At 45.5% G+C, this 25252-nt stretch overlaps 1 protein-coding gene across 2 annotated transcripts in view; it reads left to right on the top strand.

The window, feature by feature from the left end:
• The window catches only part of LOC143767236 (uncharacterized), an 82926-nt gene extending 60239 nt beyond the window's left edge, over positions 1-22687 (top strand). Inside the window, exons 2-8 of one of the 2 annotated variants that reach the window (XM_077255421.1) lie at positions 1104-1186; positions 2144-2293; positions 2423-2602; positions 2685-2808; positions 2892-2989; positions 11060-11150; positions 19323-22687. In XM_077255421.1, coding sequence (XP_077111536.1) covers positions 2216-2293; positions 2423-2602; positions 2685-2808; positions 2892-2989; positions 11060-11150; positions 19323-20842 — 2091 coding nt within the window. In that variant the 5' untranslated portion in view covers positions 1104-1186; positions 2144-2215 and the 3' untranslated portion in view covers positions 20843-22687. Of the gene's footprint in view, positions 1-1103; positions 1187-1900; positions 1939-2143; positions 2294-2422; positions 2603-2684; positions 2809-2891; positions 2990-11059; positions 11151-19322 lie in introns of those variants that run through there. The other variant, XM_077255420.1, reaches the window with a different exon arrangement.
• Positions 22688-25252: the final 2565 nt, after the last annotated feature.

Genomic DNA, 25252 nt, shown 5'->3' with positions numbered 1-25252 from the left:
CCCCCTGGCAGTATTTATTAGCTCACACATACACATAATAGACAGGTCATGTGACTGACAGCTGCCATATTTCCTATATGGTACAGTTGTTGCTCTTGTAGTTTGTCTGCTTATTAATCAGATTTTTATTTTTGAAGGATAATACCAGACTTGTGTGTGTTTTAGGGTGAGTTTCATGTGTCAAGTTGCGTGTGGCGACATGCATGTAGCTACTTTTGTGAGATGAGTTTTGTGTGGCGACATGCTTGTAGCAACTTTTTGTGTGTCGAGTTGCATGTGACAGGTTAGTGTAGCAAGTTGTGGGTGTTTGTGTAGTGCGTTTTGAGTATGAGCAAGTTTTGTGTGAGGCAACTTTTGCATGTATTGCAACTTTTGTGCATGTGGCAATTTTTCCGCGTGTGCAAGTTTTGCGTGTGGTGAGTTTTGCGTGAGCTTAGCCTTGCATATGGTGAGTTTTGCGCGTGGCAAGTTTTGAGCGGCGACTTTTGTGTTTCGACTTTTATGTGGCGAGGTTGGTGTATGTGTGGTGAAATGTGTGCTGAGGGTGATATGTCTTCAAGCACGTGGTAGTGTGTGGCGCATTTTGTGTGTGTGTTCATATCCCCGTGTGTGGTGAGTATGCCATATCGGGGCCCCACCTTATCAACTGTACGGTATATACTCTTTGGCGCCATCGCTCTCATTCTTTAAGTCCCCCCCCCCCCTTGTTCACATCTGGCAGCTGTCAATTTGCCTCCAACTCTTTTCCTTTCACTTTTTCCTCCATTATGTAGATAGGGGTAAAATTGTTTGGTGAATTGGAAAGCGCGGGGTTAAAATTTTGCCTCACAACATATCATATGGTGCTCTCAGGGTCCAGACGTGTGACTGTGCAAAATGTTGTGGCTGTAGCTGCGACGGTGCAGATGCCAATCCCGGACATACACACACATACATTCAGCTTTATATATTAGATATACAGCAGTCTATACACATTATATAGGTGATACAGTGATTATATACAGCAGTGTCACTTATATATCGTATATACAGCAGTCTATACACATTATATAGGTGTAACTGCTGTACATACATTAACAAAAATTATCTTGGGTCTCACCCAGGTCCCTGAGATGGGGGGAGTATGAAGAGCTGAGGAGGGTCCTGTCCAGCCTCGGTGGTGAAGAGGAGCGGATCCCAGGAATTGGTGAGGAGTCTCCTCTGATGCTGGTACAGGCCGGCCAGTGTCACAGATGGAGGCGCCCTATGCGCGGCGGCCTTTACAAATATCTTGACCCCCTGTGCGCACGCGTGATCTCCTGCTTGCCCGCCCTGACCCGGGCCGCAACCGCGCACACAGGAGAACGGCGGCCGTGCTCGCACACTGACGACAACAAGATAACACGTACACAAAGGACCTAACTCATAAGTTTAAAGGTCCGGCGGCCTACTGTGTGGTGGAGATCTGTTGGCCCATCGGGCATCTGCCGCCTGGGCAGATTAGCAATCCGGGCCTGGTCTGAGGGAAATAGAAAGAAAAAACTTAATTGAACAAAAATGACATCACTGAGCAGTGGGAAACATTGTGCAGTCAGATGAGTCCAGATTTCTGTGCTGATTAGTGGGTCAGAATCTCATACAAGCAGCAGGAATCCATGTGTCCTTTCTGTCAGGTGCAGTAATGGCGGGAATGTGTTCTTGGCTCATCCTGGGCCCTTTATTATCTCTGGATGGATGTTTGGACATTAGGGCTTACAGAAGCATTTTGGCCAATCAAGTTCATCACTTCATGGCAGCTGTTTCCCCTACAGTAAAAGGACAATGCACCTTGTCACAATGGCCACTAGTCATAGAGGCCCCTGATCATGTGACCCCTGACTCCTCCCCTCCTGTGACCTCATCACAGGTCCTGTGTGCACAGAGCAGCCATATATGTGGTGTGCGGATCTGCAGGTGGAGGTAGGTGCTGGAGATTCACCATTAACCCCCTCAGTGCTGCGCCTGTGATAAATCCCTGTATGTGACTATAATGGGACTGTGTGTTATACCGGGGGCAGGACGGGGCCATGACTGGATGTAGTGATCATGTGACGCCGGTAACAGCTCCGGAGATTTCTTACATGGGATCTTTATGATGTTACATCGTCATCTTCTCCCCATTCAGGTCCCTAAAATATTGGATCCTCTCAGTGGAGATCTTCTATATAAGAGAATTCTCCTGAGTGACCCTACAAGGATGGATAGGGACAGGGACAAGATGGCGGAGAGGATATTACACCTCACCCTAGAGATCCTCTTCCGTCTTACTGGAGAGGTGAGAGATCCTGATGACGTCACATTACATCATTCTTATCTATGGGAATAACAGATGGACAGAACTGGAGAGGTGAGGACTCTGGAAATGTCTGTAGTGAGGTTTATTAATGTGTCTCTCCATAACCAGGATTACACAGTAGTGAAGAAGACCTCTAGTGAGCGCTGTCAGGACCCTGTGTCTGAGGGATGGGGAAGACCCCTGAGCCCAATCACGGGGCCTCCACCTCACCCCCTGATACATGAGGACATCAATGACCAGAAGATCCTAGAACTCACCTACAAGATGATTGAGCTGCTGACTGGAGAGGTGACACTGCTGGGAATGCTGGGACATTATACAGTAACGCTATGGAGGGATCGGGGGATGACGGTATCATTGTATGTGTCAGGTTCCTATAAGGTGTCAGGATGTCGCCGTCTATTTCTCCATGGAGGAGTGGGAGTATTTAGAAGGACACAAAGATCTGTACAAGGACGTCATGATGGAGGTTCCCCAGCCCCTCACATCACCAGGTAATAGACAGCACTAAATACACATGGCCTAAAATTATCTGAATGTAAAGAATGAATTCAGTCCCTGTATGTGTTTCTTCCAGTTCTATCCAGTGAGAGGACAACACCAGAGAGATGTCCCCGTCCTCTTCTTCCACAGGACTGTAAACAAGAAGATCCCGATGTTCCTCAGGATCATCAGGTAGATGGAGAGAAGGTGTCATGAAATCTCCCCTATGATGTCTATAAAGCTATGAAGGTCTTGTGATCATGCTTGTTTTATCCCCCAGTATTATACACCGAACTGCCAATTTATTAGAAACACTGACACTTTCTTTATCAAAACTTTCCAGTATAGAGAATAGAAAAAAACCATAAGAGGACAAAAAAAATTCCACTATTCAAGACAAAAAACCAATGCACAGGCAAAGGTGCTTACCTGTCTGAGGCCTCCAACTAATTACACTAACCAGAGTGCAGCAGACCCAAGTTAAGCTGGTGGATGACAGATTCACAGGTGCAATAATACCAATACTGTAGCCAGCCTACAATCAGGATTTGGCCGCCTGGCACACCTGTGCAAAAATGATCTGTATGTGGCATGTTCACACAGAAATACAAAGCATATGGCTCTGGCCTATTAGTAACGCAATATAGTGGGCCAGCCATTGCTATCATGCATCCTGTGTGAACAGAGGCCACAGTATACAGAGCCATCTAGGGTCCAGCTGCACCCTGAAAAAATGATGTGTCCAAAAACATAACAATGTATGTAAGGTATTAGTTGGTATTATGGCCACAATACTGTAAGCCGGCAACCCGCGTCAAGGGTCCTCACATATTGCCGGTCCTAACGCTAACAACAAGAAAAAAAACCATAAGAGGACAAAAAAAATTCCACTATTCAAGACAAAAAAAAACAATGCACAGGCAAAGATGCTTACCTGTCTGAGGCCTCCAACTAATTACACTAACCAAAGTGCAGCAGACCCAAGTTAAGATGGTGGATGACAGATGCACAGGTGCAATAATACCAATACTGCAGCCAGCCTACAATCAGGATTTGTGTTATGATCCCAGTGGCAGAGGATCACAGGAACTACTAGCTAAGATACTAAATATAGAACAATCTCTAGGGAGGTGGTAGCTGAACTGACCGCAAACCTGATCCTAACCAAACACACTAAAGGTAGCCGGTGAACGTGCCTAAAATCCTGGACGTCTCGACGCAGCCTGAGGAACTAGCTACCCCTAGAGAGAAAGAAAGACCTCACTTGCCTCAAGAGAAATAACCCCAAAGATATAGGAAGCCCCCAACAAATAATAACGGTGAGGTAAGGGGAAAACACATACGTAGAAATGAAAACAGATTCAGCAAATGAGGCCCGCTAATACTAGATAGCAGAAGACAGATAGTGAACTGTGCGGTCAGTAGAAAACCCTACAAAATATCCACGCTGAGAATTCAAGAACCCTCACACCAACTAACGGTGTGGGGGGAGAAACTCAGCCCCCTAGAGCAACCAGCAAGCAAGGGAATCACATATTAGCAAGCTGGACAAGAAACATATTGAACACTGATGATCAAAAAATGAACAACGGAAACTTAGCTTCTCTTGAAGAGACTGGTAGCAAGGTAGTCAGAAGGAATCAGAATAGCACTGAATACATTGACAGCAGGCATTGAACTGGGCGTCCAACTGAGCTAAATAGGAAACCACCCACCTATAACGAGACAGCTGATGCCAGCCAGAAACCTGCAGAAAGACAGCACTCACACAATACCACTTGTGACCACAAGAGGGAGCCCAGAAATAGAGTTCACAACAGTACCCCCCCCCCCTTGAGGAGGGGGCACCGAACCCTCATCAAGACCCCCAGGGCGATCAGGATGAGCCGCATGGAAGGCATGAACCAAATCGGCCGCATGAACATCAGAGGCGACAACCCAGGAATTATCCTCCTGACCATAGCCCTTCCACTTAACCAAATACTGAAGCCTCCGTCTAGAAATACGAGAATCCAAGATCTTCTCCACCACGTACTCCAATTCGCCCTCAACCAGCACCGGAGCAGGAGGCTCAACAGAAGGAACCACAGGCACCACATACCTCCGCAACAAAGACCTATGGAACACATTATGAATGGCAAACGATGCTGGGAGGTCCAAACGAAAAGACACCGGATTAAGGATCCCAAAATCTTATAAGGACCGATGAAGCGAGGCTTGAATTTAGGAGAGGAGACCTTCATAGGAACAAAGCGAGAAGACAGCCATACCAAATCCCCAACACGAAGTCGGGGACCCACACCGCGACGGCGGTTGGCAAAGCGCTGAGCCTTCTCCTGTGACAACTTCAAATTGTCCACCACATGGTTCCAAATCTGCTGCAACCTATCCACCACAGAATCCACCCCCGGGCAGTCAGAAGGCTCAACCTGACCCGAGGAAAAACGAGGATGAAAACCAGAATTGCAGAAAAAAGGCGAAACCAAAGTAGCAGAACTAGCCCGATTATTAAGGGCAAACTCGGCCAATGGCAAAAAAGTCACCCAATCATCCTGATCAGCAGAAACAAAACATCTTAAATAAGTTTCCAACATCTGATTAGTTCGCTCGGTTTGGCCATTCGTCTGAGGATGGAAGGCCGACGAAAAAGACAAATCAATGCCCATCTTAGCACAAAAAATCCGCCAAAATCTGGACACAAACTGGGATCCTCTGTCAGACACAATATTTTCAGGGATGCCGTGCAAGCGAACCACATTCTGAAAAAATAAAGGAACCAAATCGGAGGAGGAAGGCAACTTTGGCAAGGGCACCAAATGGACCATTTTGGAAAAACGATCACACACCACCCAGATGACAAACATTCTCTGAGACACTGGAAGATCCAAAATAAAATCCATGGAAATGTGCGTCCAAGGCCTCTTCGGGACAGGCAAAGGCAAAAGCAAACCGCTGGCACGAGAACAGCAAGGCTTAGCCCGAGCACAAATCGCACAGAACTGCACAAAGGAACGTACATCCCGCGACAAGGAAGGCCACCAGAAGGACCTAGCCACCAAATCTCTGGTACCAAAAATCCCAGGATGACCTGCCAATACCGAAGAATGAACCTCGGAAATAACTCTGCTGGTCCATCTATCTGGGACAAACAGTCTCTCTGGTGGGCAACGGTCAGGTCTATCCGCCTGAAATTTCTGCAGCACTCGTCGCAAATCTGGGGAAATGGCAGACACAATAACTCCCTCTCTGAGAATACCAGCCGGCTCTGAAACTCCCGGAGAGTCAGGCACAAAACTCCTAGAAAGAGCATCAGCCTTCACGTTCTTCGAACCAGGAAGGTACGAAACCACGAAATCGAAACGGGAGAAAAACCATGACCAACGAGCCTGTCTAGGATTCAGGCGCTTGGCAGACTCGAGATAAATCAGATTTTTGTGATCAGTCAAGACCACCACACGATGCTTAGCTCCCTCGAGCCAATGTCGCCACTCCTCAAATGCCCACTTCATGGCCAACAACTCCCGATTACCAACATCATAATTCCGCTCGGCAGGCGAAAATTTTCTTGAAAAGAAGGCACAAGGCTTCATCACAGAGCAATCAGAGCCTCTCTGCGACAAAACAGCCCCTGCTCCAATCTCAGAAGCATCCACCTCGACCTGAAAAGGAAGAGAGATATCAGGCTGACATAAGACTGGAGCTGAAGAAAACCGGCGCTTCAGTTCCCGAAAGGCTTCCACGGCCGCAGGAGACCAATTAGTGACATCAGAACCCTTCTTGGTCAAATCCGTCAAGGGCTTAACCACGCCAGAAAAATTAGCGATGAAGCGACGGTAAAAATTAGCAAAACCCAAGAACTTCTGAAGACTCTTAACAGATGTAGGCTGAGTCCAGTCATGAATAGCCTGGACCTTGACTGGGTCCATCTCAATAGTAGAAGGAGAAAAAATAAAACCCAAAAAGGAAACCTTCTGTACTCCGAAGAGGCACTTTGAGCCCTTCACAAATAAAGCATTAGCACGCAGGACCTGAAACACCATCCTGACCTGCTTCACATGGGACTCCCAATCATCAGAAAAGACCAAAATGTCATCCAGATACACAATCATAAATTTATCCAGATATTCTCGGAATATGTCATGCATGAAGGACTGAAACACAGAAGGAGCATTAGAGAGTCCAAAAGGAATCACCAAGTACTCAAAATGGCCTTCAGGCGTATTAAATGCTGTTTTCCATTCATCCCCCTGCTTAATACGCACAAGGTTATACGCACCACGAAGATCTATCTTGGTGAACCAACTGGACCCCTTAATCTGAGCAAACAGATCAGACAATAATGGCAAAGGATACTGAAATTTGACCGTGACTTTATTTAGAAGACGATAATCTATACAAGGTCTCAGAGAACCATCCTTCTTGGCCACAAAAAAAAAACCTGCACCAAGAGGGGAGGAGGATGGGCGAATATGTCCCTTCTCCAAAGACTCCTTTATATAACTCCGCATCGCGGCATGTTCTGGTATAGACAAATTAAAAAGTCGTCCCTTAGGGAACTTACTACCAGGAATCAAATTTATAGCACAATCACAATCCCTATGAGGAGGCAGGGCACCGGATCTGGGCTCATCAAATACATCCTGGTAGTCCGACAAAAATTCAGGGACCTCAGAAGGAGTAGAAGAAGCAATCGACACCAAAGGAGTATCGCCATGAATCCCCTGACAACCCCAACTTGACACAGACATAGCTTTCCAATCCAAAACTGGATTATGGGCCTGCAGCCATGGCAGACCCAAAACGACAACATCATGCAAATTATGCAGCACAAGAAAGCGAATCACCTCCTGATGTACAGGAGTCATGCACATGGTTACTTGAGTCCAATACTGAGGCTTATTCTCAGCCAATGGTGTAGCATCAATTCCCCTCAGTAGAATAGGGAATTCCAAAGGCTCCATGACAAAACCACAGCGCTTAGCAAACAACAAATCCATCAGATTCAGGGCAGCACCTGAATCCACAAAAGCCATAACCGAGAAGGATGACAAAGAACAAATTAAAGTAACAGACAAAATGAACTTGGGCTGTATAGTACCAAGGGTGACAGGTTTAGCGATTTTTTTTAAGCGCTTAGAGCATGCTGAGATAACATGAGTAGAATCACCACAGTAAAAGCACAACCCATTTTGACGTCTATGACTTTGTCGTTCAATTCTAGTCAGAGTTCTGTCACATTGCATTGACTCAGGTCTCTGCCCAGAAAACACCGCCAGAGGATGCGCAGATTTGCGCTCCCGCAAACGCCGATCAATCTGAATGGCCAAAGTCATTGAATCACTCAGACTAGTAGGCGTGGGGAACCCCACCATAACATTCTTAATGGCTTCAGAAAGACCTTCTCTGAAATTTGCAGCCAGGGCACACTCATTCCATTGAGTAAGCACCGACCATTTCCTAAATTTTTGACAATACACCTCTACTTCATCCTGACCTTGAGAGAGGGCCAGCAAAGCTTTTTCTGCCTGATTCTCAAGATTAGGTTCCTCATAAAGCAGTCCAAGCGCCAGAAAAAACGCATCCACATTCAGCAATGCAGGATCTCCTGGCGCCAGAGAGAAAGCCCAATCTTGAGGGTCGCCGCGTAACAAGGAGATAACAATTTTAACTTGCTGAGCGGAATCACCAGAGGAACGAGGTCTCAAAGAAAGAAATAATTTACAATTATTCTGAAAATTCAGAAACCTAGATCTATCTCCAGAAAACAACTCAGGAATAGGTATCTTTGGCTCAGACATAGGGCTATGAACAACAAAATCCTGAATGTTTTGCACCTTTGCAGCAAGATAATCCACACTAGAAGTCAGACTCTGAATATCCATGTCTGCAGCTGAGCTCAAAACCACCCAGAGATTAAGGGGATGAGAGAAGCTGGACAGACTGCAGCAAAGGAAGAGACAAAAAAAAAAAATGTACTCAGGACTTCTTTTATCCCACTTCGATGAAGCTTTAAACACTTTTTGGCCTGCTGTACTGTTATGATCCCAGTGGCAGAGGATCACAGGAACTACTAGCTAAGATACTAAATATAGAACAAGCTCTAGGGAGGTGGTAGCTGAACTGACCGCAAACCTGATCCTAACCAAACACACTAAAGGTAGCCGGTGAACGTGCCTAAAATCCTGGACGTCTCGAAGCAGCCTGAGGAACTAGCTACCCCTAGAGAGAAAGAAAGACCTCACTTGCCTCAAGAGAAATAACCCCAAAGATATAGGAAGCCCCCAACAAATAATAACGGTGAGGTAAGGGGAAAACACATACATAGAAATGAAAACAGATTCAGCAAATGAGGCCCGCTAATACTAGATAGCAGAGGACAGATAGTGAACTGTGCGGTCAGTAGGAAACCCTACAAAATATCCACGCTGAGAATTCAAGAACCCCCACACCAACTATCGGTGTGGGGGCAGAAACTCAGCCCCCTAGAGCAACCAGCAAGCAAGGGAATCACATATTAGCAAGCTGGACAAGAAACATATTGAACACTGATGATCAAAAAATGAACAACGGAAACTTAGCTTCTCTTGAAGAGACTGGTAGCAAGGTAGTCAGAAGGAATCAGAATAGCACTGAATACATTGACAGCAGGCATTGAACTGAGCGTCCAACTGAGCTAAATAGGAAACCACCCACCTATAACGAGACAGCTGATGCCAGCCAGAAACCTGCAGAAAGACAACACTCACACAATACCACTTGTGACCACAAGAGGGAGCCCAGAATTAGAGTTCACAACAGATTTGGTCGCCTGGCACACCTCAGCAAAAATGATCTGTATGTGGCATGTCCACACAGAAATACAAAGCATATGGCTTTGTATTTCTGTGTGAACATGCCACATACAGATCATTTTTGCACAGGTGTGCCAGGCAGCCAAATCCTGATTCTAGGCTGGCTGCAGTATTGGTATTATTGCACCTGTGCATCTGTCATCCACCATCTTAACTTGGGTCTGCTGCACTTTGGTTAGTGTAATTAGTTGGAGGCCTCAGACAGGTAAGCATCTTTGCCTGTGCATTGTTTTTTTTTGTCCAGTATAGAGAATACTAATAACTAGTGTAATATAAAATAAAGTTTTCATTTTTCTGTCTAAAACCACATTAGAATGGGAATTTTGAGCACTTCACCTAGGCATGGTTGTCAGTGAAATTTTGAAAAACTCCTAACCGCTTCAGTTTTTCTTGTCAAAAGTATTAGTACTGAGAACATTATGATTGAGGGAAAAAACACAATGAAAGGGGATCTATAGGACATACACGATTTTTTGAGGAAGATATAAATAATATGTGAGGCAGTGACCGGTGTTACATGTGAGGGTCACTGTATGTTCACGCCAGGATGTGCATGAAGGCGTATTGAGGCCATTGGAGTGCATTGCAGTCACAGGCGTAGCTGTGATTACAATGAAAAATAAAAGTGAGTGTTAGTCTTGGACAAGCTATTTGTCCAGGGCAGATTTAAGAACACCTGCTGGACTTTTGATTTGAAACTGACTACAGAATGGTAGTGTGGCAGTCCGTTTCCTTCCTGGCCTGGTTTTCCATGCGGCCGAAGGCTCCAGGTTCTTTGGTTAAAAGCCCTGCAGTAAAGGGTTTGGGTGTGTCAGGGTCAGTTAGGCCTGGGTCAGTCCTAATGTCTCGAATGTCAATACCCGGCACCGCCGCTGGCACTCGGGATCTGAGCGTGCTTCTGCATAGAAATACATGCAGTCGCACGCTCCTGTCCTAGTGCCGACGGCAGTTCCGGGTATTGACATGTGAGACTTGTGTGAGTACGGTAGAAGGACAATGCATTATGACACAATGATCCACTAGTCAAGGATTGATTCCAGGAATATTAGAGAGTTTTTGTTGCTTCCCTGGACTTCATAGTCCTCATGTTTTAATCCTATAGCGCATCTTCAGGATGAGATGAAAGATACTATTTACAACATATCAGAATCTCCGTATTGTTTGTGGATGGGCCAATAATCCCACAGAATTACTTCTTCATCTAGTGGAATCTATTACAATCTGAATTGCTGAGGATCTGAAAAGACAACGCGTTTGTCTCTAATAATGTGGCCATTCAGTGTGTGTTCTATACTTGGTGGAGATGACAGGGTAAAGCTGATCATAGACATTAAATGTTGTCTGGATCTTCCCTCAGTTTTCTGGTTATGATTTTTTCATCTTTCTCTGGCTATTAAAATGTTTCTTTCAGGGTAAATATCTGCCCCGTATTAATACTACAGAGACATATATGAGAGGTGATGAGCGGTGTAAAGAGGAGATTCCCACAGATAACCGCACAGGTGAGTATAACCTAAAAAACAATCAGTGCCAGGAGCGCACATCGGGTTGGCTCCATCCCAGAGGGAGCACAAATCCTTTATGGGTATTTATTTATGCGCCATGATTGTGCTTATAATAATATATGATTATTTTGTGACATGTTCGGACATTTCATCTCTTGCACACATCTGGTCAGTTTACATTATCTGTCTTGCAGCACATGATAATTATTATTATATTACATTATATGGTGATCTGCTGCAGACTTCTACAATGTCTGGTATAACCCTGTTTTTTGTAAACCTACTATCATCCACTCTGATCATTACATAGTATATTTTTCCCCTAATTAAACACGTTGATTATGTGTCTGTATTCCTAAATCTTAAACAGATTTTGGTTCCCTTCTTCATTTTTCTACAATCATGTTCTTACATTCTTCTTCCCTCTTGTATCTAGTGATTTTTTTACATTACTCTTGTTCCATTTTTTTACTTTATATTTTACATATGTGATAAAAGATATTGATGGTTTTTACTTCACTCTTTTACTTCTAGTAGTGATTTTTTTTCAGTTATAGCTCTATAATCATGGCCCTCTTTTGGTACCATGAAATGTCAGGCACTTAACCTTTTTAGGTCATTTTGTTTTTGCCTCTTTTGAAGCAGAAGAGATACTTCTGTATTCACAGTCCTGTTTAATACAGGGCACTCAGTGGTTGTCTGTTAATATACTTTTGAAATTTGTCAGAGACAGGGATCCGAACTCAAGACCCCTGATATGAAAGGTAGAAACATTACTAGGGAGCCACAGGCTGTACTCTTCTGGAGAATTTTCTCAGCCTAAAAACCTCAGAAGAATACTTCTTTACATGCATAATATAACGCTATATACAGATATCATGCCAGAGCATTATAAGTGCTGAAAAGTAATCACCAGAGATTTCTAACTAAGGAATTATTTTGAAAAATTATACAAAATCATCACAGTAAACATGGACATATGTTGTGTCCCTGTAATTGTAACAACATTTACAATATAGTGATTTATGGTGATCGGTAAATAGTGTGAATAAAAATTACACCTTTGTTTACATTCATATTATATAAATATATATTTTTAACAGCAAAAAAAGCTTATCACTTATATAGTATAATAGTAATAATAATAATAATAATAATAATAATAATAAAGGAACCCAGACAGACCACAATTAATAGGCCCACTCGGCTTCTGTTTGCTTCAGTTGTGCAACAGATCTATTTTGGACATAAATTCCATTTTCCTGAAAAGAACAGTCAAAACTCAGAAACTCAGGTGTGAACACACTGCAAAGCTGTCTGGCCAAAAATGGAAAAATGGATACATGTCTGGGTTTGATCCGCTTGATTGAATTTGCCCAATCAAGGGAATGGGTCTGCATTTCCAGATCGTACTCGCATGTCATCCAGGGTATCCTGGTTCATTAACTGACTCAGAATATTGTATGTTGACATTTCTTTCCTCGTGAACCACAAGACTCCAATATTTTTACGATGGAGAACTTCATAGTGTGAATATGTCCCATGGAGAGGGGAAGAATGATGGATAAATCATATACCTGCCTGGCAGTCAGTGTGCTTGGTTGTGGTAAACAGCCATAGAAATTGAAGAAGGTGAGGGGTAACGTAACTTCAGCTGTGCGAGTTCATGAGAAATCAAAACGTACTATATCATGTGAGCAGAACTGGAGAAACATCCCGAGATAAAAAGGTTTGAATGTGGATGAGGTGAAAAAAAAAGCTATGAAGGTTTCTGATGAGCAGTACAGCACCATGCAAATACAGATATGTGGAGCTTTATTACCACAGAGGCTTAGTCACCTATGTGGTTACCTATTTGTTGTACACAAAAGGTGTCCGTAGCCTTTAAGCTAGGTGATCTTTGAAAGAACCAACAACTGTGAACCATTAATGACTGAGGACACTGCTGCAAATTAATTTCTTTATTGCTTCATTGGGGGACACAGGACAACCATGGGTGTATGCTGCTGCTGCTAGCAGGCTGACACTATGCAAAAAAAGGAAATTAGCTCCTCCTTCTCAGTATACAGCCACCGACAGGCACCAAGTATCTCAGTTTGTGCTTAGTGTCTGTAGGAGGCGGACCTGGATCTTCAGATCCGCTGCTAACCTTGAATTCCTTTACAGGTTTTGTTGTTTTTATTAACGATTTGGCTTTCTTTTTCAGATACAGCATTCAGGGATTCAGGGTGCAATCTCCCACCCTGCCTCCCCAGGAGGATGGCTGAGCGAGCAGTGTGGTGTCGTCCGCATCGCAGCTCTCAGACCGCCGGCAGGACATTATCCCGTCACCCTCCCAGGTGCTCCAGGGTCTATATGGTGGCGGTCCTTGCCAAAACAGTCCCCCTCACCCCTCTCCTCGGAGAGGGCTGAGAGGAAGACAGTGGTCACCAGCGGTGACCCTCCGCCTTGTCTTTGGGGTCGAGGCCGTCTTCTGGACGAAGGATTCCGTATCCAGCGACCCCTCTCTCAATGGGCCCCTGGACGATCCTCTCTCCCCACCCTACCTGTGGACCCGGACATGCAGGTACCAGCGCTTCAGCAGCCGCTTTACCGCAGCAGTATCCTGACTAGATGTGCAGCGCTCTCACCCTGACACAAAGTTCCAGCTTTTTTACTTTCATTTTCACCACTGCGGCCAGCCACGCCCCCTCCTCTGGCGCGCTTTTTCGGCGCTCTTTTCCTTCTCCACTCAGTATGGCTCTTACATCTCGGGCACGCCCTTCCCTTTTGGCGCGGCCCTATCAGGAGCCTTGGCTTATTCCTCTCAGCACAGCTATCGCTGGCACTTCCTGCCCCTGCAGCTCCGTGCACAATAACTCACTACGCCTGTGCTCATTGTAAGATAAAGTGGTCAGTAGGCCAATTGTCGCCTCTCTGCCACTTCTGCAGTCCTCCTGCCATGTCTAACCCGCAGGAAGCTTCTGACTCTCGGGATGGGGGCGCTCCCCCTCCCCCTGAGTAAGCCGTTGCTATCTCACAGTCGGTCTCTGATTTGACTAAGGTGTCTCAGTCCCTGGTCCAGGCGCTTGAACGTCTTCCACAGCTACCTACAGCCACCATTGCTCCGTCCGTCCCCCATGGCGAGTCGGTCGCACCTGACCCTGAACCTCAGGGAGACAAATCAGCCAGCCGCTCTAGAAAGATGACTCTTTCTGGCTCTTCGTCTAGTTCTCCGGGTCCCTCCGCAGCGTTCAAACTGCTTTCCTCCTCCCAATTACCCTCTTCGGAGGAGGACATTGGGTCTGAGGTGGATTCCCAGTCCTGTTCTGACTCCGATTCAGACCAGACTTCTAGCATGCAGGCTGTCGTAGATAGTCTTATTTCGGCTATCTCGCAAACCCTCAAACTAAAACAAAACGAGGCTTCTCCCCAGGATTCCTCTGTCTCTTTTAAGCGGGTTAAACGTCCCTCTCGCTCCTTTACTACTCATCCCATGATGAGTTTGAGTCTACCCTGTCTAAACACTGGGGACATCCTGAAAAGCGTTTTTCGGGTAGAAAACATCTGGACATGCTCTATCCCTTTAGCGCCGACCTTCTTTCTAAGTGGGCTGAGTCTCCCAAGGTCGATCCGCCGATCTCCTGTCTTTCTTCCAAGACGGTTCTCTCCTTACCGGGTGGCGCCTCGCTTAAGGACGCATCGGACAGACAGATTAAGGCACTGGCCAAGTCAGCTTTCAAGGCAGTGGGTGTTTCCCTCTGTCCCAGCTTCCTGGGTGGCTAAGGCCAACTCTGCTTGGGCCAAGATTCTCCACTGGGGCATTTTGGCTTCGGCCTCCCCTACCGAGCTGGCTGACCTCGCAGACCAGATTAACCACGCAGGAAAATACCTTCTCACTGCCTCCTTAGATGCAGCAGCCTGTTCGGCCAGGGCAAGCAGCAACATTGTCGCTATTCGCCGCATTCTTTGGCTGAAAGCATGGAATGCAGATGCTACTTCCAAACAGTCTCTCACCTACTTAGCATTTCAAGGTTCCAGGCTGTTTGGTGCTCGTCTGGATCAAATTATCTCTGATGCGACTGGTGGCAAGAGTACCTCTCTCCCCCAGTCCAAGCCAAAACGCTTCTTTAACTCAAAGGGTCCTCGGACATTTCGTCCCTTTCGGCCGCTTGCAGCCTCAGACTCCTCATCGCAACAAGAGCGCCCCGCTATCACGGGCGAACACAGAAAACCCTCTTACAAGCCAGCTCCCATGTGAAGGTCCAGGGTTCCACCCCCCAGGCAGTCCGGACCTTGTTCCAACAGATACCGTTCTAAGTGACGGGTCGCCCCCACCTGGGAGTCTTCCCAGGGTGGGAGGCAGGCTTCTTCTCTTCAAAGACACCTGGCTGTCAGTGATCAGTGACGCCTGGGTCAGAGAGATTATTACCTCCGGGTACAAGATCGAATTTTCTACCCTCCTGAAAAATCGCTTCTTTCTCTCTCATCCCCCAAAACAACCGTCCCATTTACCCGGTTTGCTCCAAGCCGTGGCGTCTCTGGTTGCCGCCAGAGTTGTAGTTCCGGTTCCTTCCGACGAACATTTTTCCGGGTTCTACTCAAACCTTTTTTGTAGTCCCAAAGAAGGATGGGTCTCTCCGCCCTATCCTGGATTTGAAGCCTCTGAACGGCCACGTCCGACCTCGCCACTTCAGGATGGAATCCCTGCGGTCAATGATCGCCTCCATGAAACCCGGGGAGTTCCTCTGCTTGGTCGACTTTCAAGATGCGTACCTTCATGTCCCCATCTGTGTACAGTATCAGAGATTCCTCCGATTCGCAATCGAAGACCATCACTACCAATTCACGGCTCTTCCTTTTCGGTTTAGCATCGGCCCCCAGGGTTTTCACCAAAATCATGGCGGTGGTCATGGCCCTCCTTAGTTCCAGGGGGATTCTCGTTATCCCCTACCTGGACGATCTTTTGATCAAGGGGTCCTCTCGTCTAGACTGTGCTCAGAGTCTCCAGGTCTCTGGACACCCTTAACCATCTCGGCTAGATTATCAACCGGACCAAGTCCTCCCTGATTCCGTCCCAACGACTGTCCTTCCTGGGCATGGTGTTCAACACGAACTTAGCTCGGGTCTTTCTCCCAGGGGACAAGTTCTCAGTTCTCCTCAAAGCGGTCCATCTTCTCAAACGCCCAGCTCACCGGTCGTTTCGGTTCTGCATGGGGGTCCTGGGGAAGATGGTGGCCTCCATGGAGGCTGTTCCCTTCGCCCAGTTCCACACCCGCCCTCTCCAGCTATTCCTCCTATCCACCTGGAACAGGTCTTTGGATTCCCTGGACCGCCCCGTCCACCTTCCTCTCCAGGTTCGTCAGTCCCTAACCTGGTGGACGCTCTCCTCCTCAATCCTGAGAGGAAGATCATTTCTTCCCCTTCAATGGCAGGTCATCACCACCGATGCCAGCCTACTCGGGTGGGGAGCAGTCTTCCGACATCACACTGCTCAGGGCCGTTGGACTACCCAGGAAGCTCTCCTTTCCATCAATCTTCTGGAGATCAGGGCAATCTTCCTTGCGCTAATACACTGGCAGTGTCTTCTGACAGGTCTCCCCATCCACATCCAGTCAGACAACGCCACGGTCGTGGTGTACTTAAACCACCAGGGTGGGACTCGCAGTGCCCAAGTAATGGCAGAAGCGGCAAAGATCCTTCGGTGGGCGGAACCCCACGTTCCAGCCATATCAGCCGTTCATATCCCCGGGGTCGAAAACTGGGCAGCCGACATCCTCAGTCGCCAGGGTCTAGCAGCGGGCAAGTGGTCTCTCAAGCCCGCAGTTTTCGACCAAATTTGCCTTCGCTGGGGTATGCCGGACGTCGACCTTATGGCGTCCCGGATGAACCACAAGGTCCCTCACTTTGTCGCCAGATCCCAGGACCCTCTTGTCGTCGGCCACGACGCTCTGGTAATTCCATGGTCCCAGTTTCAGTTTCCCTACCTGTTCCCTCCCCTCCCCTTGATTCCAAGGGTGGTAAAGAAGATCAAGATGGAAGGGATTCCAGTCATACTGATAGCGCCGGACTGGCCAAGGCGGCCGTGGTACGCCGAGCTCATAAATATTCTTGCTGATACTCCTTGGAGACTCCCGGATCGGCCAGACCTCCTCTCGCAGGGACCTCTCTACCACCAGAGTTCTCAGTCGCTGAGTTTAATAGCATGGCCGTTGAGGCCGCAGTCTTGAAGAACTCTGGTCTCTCTCCCCAGGTCATACAGACCATGATCAGAGCCAGAAAACCGGCATCGTCCCGTATCTACCATAGGTACTGGAAAGTGTTCTTCCGGTGGTGTGAAACTAATGAAGTTTTTCCAATGTCCTTTTCTCTTCCGGATCTTCTCGGTTTCCTCCAGTCTGGTCTCGATTCGGGCTTATCCCTCAGCACACTCAAGGGACAAGTGTCCGCTCTGTCGATCCTCTTCTAGAGTGACCTTTCCTCCATTCACCAGGTTAGGACATTTCTACAGGGAGTTGCGCATATCGCCCCTCTCTTCCGTCCTCCTTTGGATCCTTGGGACCTTAACCTGGTCCTTGGTGCTATTCAGGCTGCTCCCTTTGAGCCTCTTCAGGACGTGCCCTTTTCCCTTCTCTTGGAAGGTCGCCTTTCTCATTGCCGTTACATCTAATAGGAGGGTCTCCGAGTTGGCAGCCCTATCCTGCCGTTCCCCCTTACTGATTCTTCATCAGGATAAGTTCATTCTTAGACCGGTTCCTGAATTCCTTCCCAAGGTGGTCTCGGCTTTCCACATCAACGAGGACATAGTCCTTCCATCATTTTGCCCTTCTCCGGCTCATCTTTTGGAGAAGTCCTTTCACAAGCTTGACGTGGTCAGGGCCATTCGGGTCTATCTTTCTAGAACCGCTCCCTTCCGTCAATTCGATTCTCTCCTTGTTGTTTCCGAGGGTCGTCGGAAGGGCCTTCAAGCGTCTAAATCCACTATCTCGCGCTGAATTCGCTCGGCAATTTCAGAATAGTACCGTCTTCACGAGGCACGTCCTCCTTTGGGGGTGCGAGCTCACTCCACCAGAGCTGTCGGAGCTTCTTGGGCTGTTCGCCACCAGGCTTCCGCCTTGCAAGTTTGCAAGGCCGCAACCTGGTCATCTTTGCACACGTTTACGAGGTTCTATCGGGTTCATACCCAAGCCTCGTCCGATGCAGGTCTTGGTAGGAAGGTACTGCAGGCGGCGGTCGCACACCGGCCAACCTGAGACCTTTTCTCAATTTCTTTCTACCCACCCTTTTCCGAGACTGCTTTTGGACATCCCATGGTTGTTTTTTGTCCCCCAATGAAGTGATAAAGAAAGAGGGATTTTTGGTACTTACCGTAAAATCTTTCTTGGAGCCTTCATTGGGGGACACAGCAACCTCCCTACTTGTTTGTTCTGGTACCGTGTTTGGGGCCTGGAGGCCCTAGTTGAGTTGGTACTGTAACTATTATGAGTTCTGTCGCTTCTCCTACTGCTTTTTGCACTAACTGAGGTACTTGGTGCCTGTCGGTGGGTGTATACTGAGAGGGAGGAGCTACGCCTTTTCCTTTTTTTGCATAGTGTCAGCCTCCTAGCCGCAGCAGCATACACTGTGTCCTGTGTCCCCCAATGAAGGCTCCAAGAAAGAGATTTTACGGTAAGTACCAAAAATCCCTCTTTTCAGATCCCCAGTGCTCCCATATTCATGATGGAATCCAATGCTTTCTGTTGACTTCCAATACATATAAAATAGTATAAAAAACTTCTCATCTTGTATCTATCGCTTAGTTTCTTTTTATAAAAAAAATGCAAAACCTACACTTGCATATAAGCCCTTGCTTATTGTTACATGACCATACTTCTGTGCTCTATGCTAGATGCAAGTATATACCTGTCAGGAAGTGTATGAGAGATGAACACTATCTATTAGCACTGAATTGCAGTTAAATTTATAAGGGTCCACTGAACATGAAACTGCAAATGATTGGTGGCAGGTGAAGTGAAACCAGAACCTACAGCTTCAACAAATATTGAAAAATCACAACCTGGTGGCCTAACATAATAATCTACTAGTCCTTGGGTATTAGTCACCTGTCTTAGTCATACGATATAGATAATATAAATATTAATATAATTTCAATGTAGTGTTATTGACAAATAATAATTTTATTCTTGGCAGATGCCGGTACCAGGAGCTCAGAGGAACATCTGATATTTTCAGACTTTGCAGTAGGGGATCAAGGTATCACATCAGATACATATGAAGACCATGTAGTTATCACAGATATACCTCAAGCCCTTCTTAGGAAAAATCTATCATCTGATCCTTTTAAACGGGTCCTTTCTTCTACTTCATTAAAGGAAAATATGAAAAACAAAAAACACAAAAGTACTGATGAACATGAAGTAGCTCACACAGGGGAGAAACCATTTTCATGTTCAGAAACTGGGAAATGTTACAATACTAAATCAAGATTTCTTTCACATCAGATGCGTCACTCAGGGAACAAGCTATTTTCATGTTTAATATGTGGGAAATATTTTGAAAGGAAATCAGATCTTGTTTCACATCAAAAACCTCACACAGGGGAGAAGCAATTCTTATGCTCAGAATGTGGGAAATGTTTTAGTGAAAAAAAAAACCTTGTTAAACACCAGAAAACTCACACAGGGGAAAAAACATTTTTATGTTCAGAATGTGGGAAATGTTTTATAGATAAATCACATCTTGTTACACATCAGAGAACTCACACTGGGGAAAAGCCATTTTCATGTTCGGAATGTGGGAAATGTTTTAGATGTAAATTCGATCTTATTACACATCAGAGAAGTCACACAGGGGAAAAACCATTTTCATGTTCAGAATGTGGGAAATGTTTTAATGAGAAAAAAGCTCTTGTGACACATCAAAAAACTCACACAGGGGAGAAACCGTTTTTATGTTCCGAATGTGGGGATTGTTTTAATCAGAAATCACATCTTGTTAGACATCAGAGAACTCACACAGGGGAAAAGCCATTTTCATGTTTGGAATGTGGGAAATGTTTTAGATGTAAATTCGATCTTGTTACACATCAGAGAAGTCACACAGGGGAAAAGCCATTTTCATGTTCAGAATGTGGGAAATGTTTTATAAAGAAATCATATCTTGTTAAGCATCACAGAGCGCACACGGGGGAAAAGCCATTTTCATGTTCAGAATGTGGGAAAAGTTATAAAGATAAATCACATCTTGTTACACATCAGAGAACTCACACGGGGGAAAAGCCATTTTCATGTTCAGAATGTGGGAAATGTTTTAATGAGAAAAAAGCTCTTGTGACACATCAAAAAACTCACACAGGGGAGAAACCGTTTTTATGTTCCGAATGTGGGGATTGTTTTAATCAGAAATCACTACTTGTTAGACATCAGAGAACTCACACTGGTGAAAAGCCATTTCCATGTTCAGAATGTGGGAAATGTTTTATAGATAAATCAAATCTTGTTAGACATCAGAGAACTCACACACGGGAAAAGCCATTTTCATGTTCAGAATGTGGGAAATGTTTTATAGATAAATCATATCTTGCTAAACATCAGAGAACTCACATATTGGAGAAGCCATTTTCATGTTTAAAATGTGAGAAATATTTTAAAAGGAAATCAAATCTTGTTTCGCATCAAAAAACTCACAAAGTTCAGGTAGATGCTATTTGATTAAAATGGTCATCTATCCAAAGTTGCTATACTTATTCCAAGCTATTCTGCTGCTATTGTCACAACCAGATATTAAACAATTAAATGCAGCATTTAGGAGGTTCATATGGGGTGAGAAGGGAAGAACGCTTATAGGATTGCTCAAGCTACAATTGCCCAGAAGAGAGGGAGGAATTAATTTTCTGGATATTGGAAGATACAATCTGGCAGCTAACTTTAGGTACATTGTGAATTGGATTTGCGGGGTCTCCCATTTTGCCAACGTACAATTGGAGCAACAGTTGACCCCTTGGGTGTCACCGCTCTGATCTATCTGGGTAACGATGAGCTCCCTGATATTAGAGAGCACTCGGTTTTGTGGCAAACTATTTTGACATGGAGGAGTGGGAGAAAAACCTGTGGAGGGACAGGAGATCTGTCTCCCTTTCAGCCATTTCTAAGCAATCCTAAACTTATGAATAATTGTCTAACTGTACATTATGTAACCTTGGCAAAACAGGGATGCACTTAGTTGCTTATGTCTCTTCATCAGGCTATGCGCGCTGACATGTTGGATCAGAATTTCTCCCTACTATCTTTTGAAACAATAACACAGCTCTTTCCTTTTTTTAGGCACAGGCCATTCCTCTTCCTTTAGGCACGTAGCCTAACCTAAAAATATACTTGTGTTAGAAAAAATAACACTTCTTTACTTTTTCAAGTAAGAGCACGGTGAGGATAGAAAGGAAAGCAATATTGAATTGTGTGGATAAAACAAATCTTGTTTAATGTCCATTCAAAAAATGATTACAAAAATGAAGAAAAGTTCATATCACTAAAAATTAAGTATTAAAATTATAGAAGAGAAATCAAGCATTCATTGATCTTACATATGATGTGGTCCGTGTGGAGATTCTCAAGGTATGAGCATCTCCTGAACAAAGTCGGGTCTGCTTTATATACTATTTTGACCCACTTACATTGGTTTCTATTTTTCTATCTCCTAACCACATATGGTGACCTATCGCTATGTTCGTAACTTCTACCATATTAGAAGAACACTAGTAACTTGCACAATATGCATATTAGTTCTGTACATTACCTCATTTTAAAATGCTTAAGCATATTGCTTGTGTGACCTTTAAAAGAACCGTTTGTTATCTCCATATAGCCACATTTTGGCAGTTCTGACAAGTGTCCTTTAACTATGACATACAGAGCACAGATGTATCGGCCAAAATCCTCTGAATAACTCAGTCACAAACTACCCAGAGTCTCTGCTAGTCTCTCTCTAGTTGGACTCTGTATCCGTTAAGTAATGTTCTACATTTTTATTATTGATATATTAATAATTTACAGTCCCCCCCTGATTTTGATTTGAGAAATATCATAATCAATCCTAAACTCATTCTCTCACCATTCGTATCACATTAATTCTTTATTCTGAAAGCCTTGTATCAACATCTGTTTTGAATGTCATCGGAATTTTGAAAACAAAAATAAAAATTAAATCCGTTATATTTTTCCGTTTTAACATCTCTCTAAAAATATCATCTTCCTTTTTCATTTGTCTTTATCTTTTTATAAATGTTCTTAATTTTACACATAATAACTATTTGATACATTATACACAGCAAAACTATAATAAATATAATAACAGTAGGATTAGGTAATACATTTCCTGCTGCCATTTTCGCTGAAGACTGTGACCAACTATTTATTGATTTTCCTAAATTTCTCCACCAAGATGCGCCTGACATACTCGTCCATTCATGTTCAATATCATTTAAATTCCTTTGTTCATGTCTGAATACTATTTCAGCTTCTTTTAGTTGTTTAGTTAACAAATGTAACAAACCCTTGTCTTTATCTCATTTGTCCACATATTACAGGGAAAATTATTTATTTGGGACAAATTGAACTGTATTGGAAGGATTTTTAGATTTCTTGAGCCTATTAACGCGTAACATTAACCCCTTCCCGACCTGTGACACAGCGTATGCGTCATGAAAGTCGGTGCCAATCCGACCTGTGACGCATATGCTGTGTCACAGAATGATCGTGTCCCTGCAGATCGGGTGAAGGGGTTAACTCCCATTTTACCCGATCTGCAGAGACAGGGGGCGTGGTACTTCAGCCCAGGGGGGGTGGCTTCACCCCCCCCCCCGTGGCTACGATCGCTCTGATTGGCTGTTGAAAGTGAAACTGCCAATCAGAGCGATTTGTAATATTTCACCTATGAAAATGGTGAAATATTACAATCCAGCCATGGCCGATGCTGCAATAGCATCTGCCATGGCTGGAGACCCCGATCTGCCCCCACCCCACCCCACCGATCGCCTCCCCAGTCGTCCTTTTTGCCCCGATCTCCGTTCTGCTCCCCTCCTCCCTCCTGTTGGCTCCCCCGGTCCTCCTGTCCGCTCCCCAGGTCCTCCAATCCCCCCCCCCCCCCCGTGTTCCGGTCCCACCCCCCCATACTTACCTAGCTCCGATGTCCCTCCCGGTGTCCGGCCGTCTGCTTCATGGGCGCCGCCATCTTGGAAAATGGCGGGCGCATGCGCAGTGCGCCCGCCGAATCTGCCAGCCGGCAGATTCGTTCCTGCACATTTTGGACGCTGTGATAAGTTCTATCACAGTGATCAAAATAAAAAAAATAGTAAATAAATCACCCCCTTTATCACCCCCATAGGTAGGGACAATAATAAAATACAGAAAATATAATTATTTTTGTTTTTCCATTAGGGTTAGGGGTAGGGTTAGGGGTACGGTTAGGGGTAGGGTTGCACTTAGGGTTGCACTTAGGGTTGCACTTAGGGCTAGGGTTGCACTTAGGGTTGCAGCTAGGGTTGCACTTAGGGTTGCACTTAGGGTTGCACTTAGGGCTAGGGTTGCACTTAGGGTTGCACTTAGGGTTGCACTTAGGGCTAGGGTTGCACTTAGGGTTGCACTTAGGGCTAGGGTTGCACTTAGGGTTGCACTTAGGGCTAGGGTTGCACTTAGGGTTGCACTTAGGGCTAGGGTTGCACTTAGGGCTAGGGTTGCACTTAGGGTTGCACTTAGGGTTGCACTTAGGGCTAGGGTTGCACTTAGGGTTGCACTTAGGGCTAGGGTTGCACTTAAGGCTAGGGTTGCACTTAGGGCTAGGGTTAGAATTAGGGTTAGAATTAGGGTTAGGGTTGGAATTAGGGTTAGAATTAGGCTATGTGCACACGGTGCGGATTTGGCTGCGGATCCGCAGCGGATTGGTCGCTGCGGATTCGTATCAGTTTTCCATCACGTTTACAGTACCACGTAAACCTATGGAAAACCAAATCCGCTGTGCCCATGGTGCGGAAAATACAGCGCGGAAACGCTGCGTTGTATTTTCCGCAGCATGTCAATTCTTTGTGCAATTCCGCAGCGTTTTACACCTGCTCCATAATAGGAATCCGCAAGTGAAATCCACACAAAAAACACTGGAAATCCGCGGTAAATCCGCAGGTAAAGCGCAGTGCGTTTTACCTGCAGATTTTTCAAAAACTGCGGAAAAATCCACACAAATCCGCAACGTGAGCACATAGCCTTAGGGTTGGAATTAGGGGTAAGACTAGGGTTAGGGGTGTGTTGGGGTTAGGGTTGGGATTAGAGTTAGGGGTGTGTTGGGGTTAGTGGTGGAGTTAGAATTGAGGGGTTTCCACTGTTTAGGCACATCAGGGGGTCTCCAAACGCGACACGGCGCCACCATTGATTCCAGCCAATCTCGCGTTGAAAAAGTAAAATGGTGCTCTCTCCCTTCCGAGCCCCGACGTGTGCCCAAACAGTGCTTTACCCCCACATATGGGGTACCAGCGTACTCAGGAGAAACTGATCAACAATTTTTGGGGTCCAATTTCTCCTGTAACCCTTGGGAAAATAAAAAATTGCAGGCTAAAAAATTATTTTTGAGGAAAGAAAAATGATTTTTTATTTTCACGGCTCTGCGTTATAAACTTCTGTGAAGCACTTGGGGGTTCAAAGTGCTCACCACACATCTAGATAAGTTCCCTTGGGGGTTTAGTTTCCAAAATGGGGTCACTTGTGGGGAGTTTCTACTGTTTAGGCACATCAGGGGCTCTGCAAACGCAACGTGACGCCCGCAGAGCATTCCATCAAAGTCTGCATTTCAAAACATCACTACTTCACTTCCAAGCCCCGGCATGTGCCCAAACAGTGCTTTACCCCCACATATGGGGTACCAGCGTACTCAGGAGAAACTGATCAACAACTTTTGGGGTCCAATTTCTCCTGTAACCCTTGGGAAAATAAAAAATTGCGGGCTAAAAAATTATTTTTGAGGAAAGAAAAATGATTTTTTATTTTCATGGCTCTGCGTTATAAACTTCTGTGAAGCACTTGGGGGTTCAAAGTGCTCACCACACATCTAGATAAGTTCCCTTGGGGGTTTAGTTTCCA

Source organism: Ranitomeya variabilis, chromosome 4 (genome assembly GCF_051348905.1).
Source record: "Ranitomeya variabilis isolate aRanVar5 chromosome 4, aRanVar5.hap1, whole genome shotgun sequence".
Lineage (NCBI taxonomy): Eukaryota > Metazoa > Chordata > Amphibia > Anura > Dendrobatidae > Ranitomeya > Ranitomeya variabilis.
The sequence above is the reverse complement of the archived record's forward strand: the minus strand, read 5'-3'. Positions and strand labels throughout refer to the sequence as shown.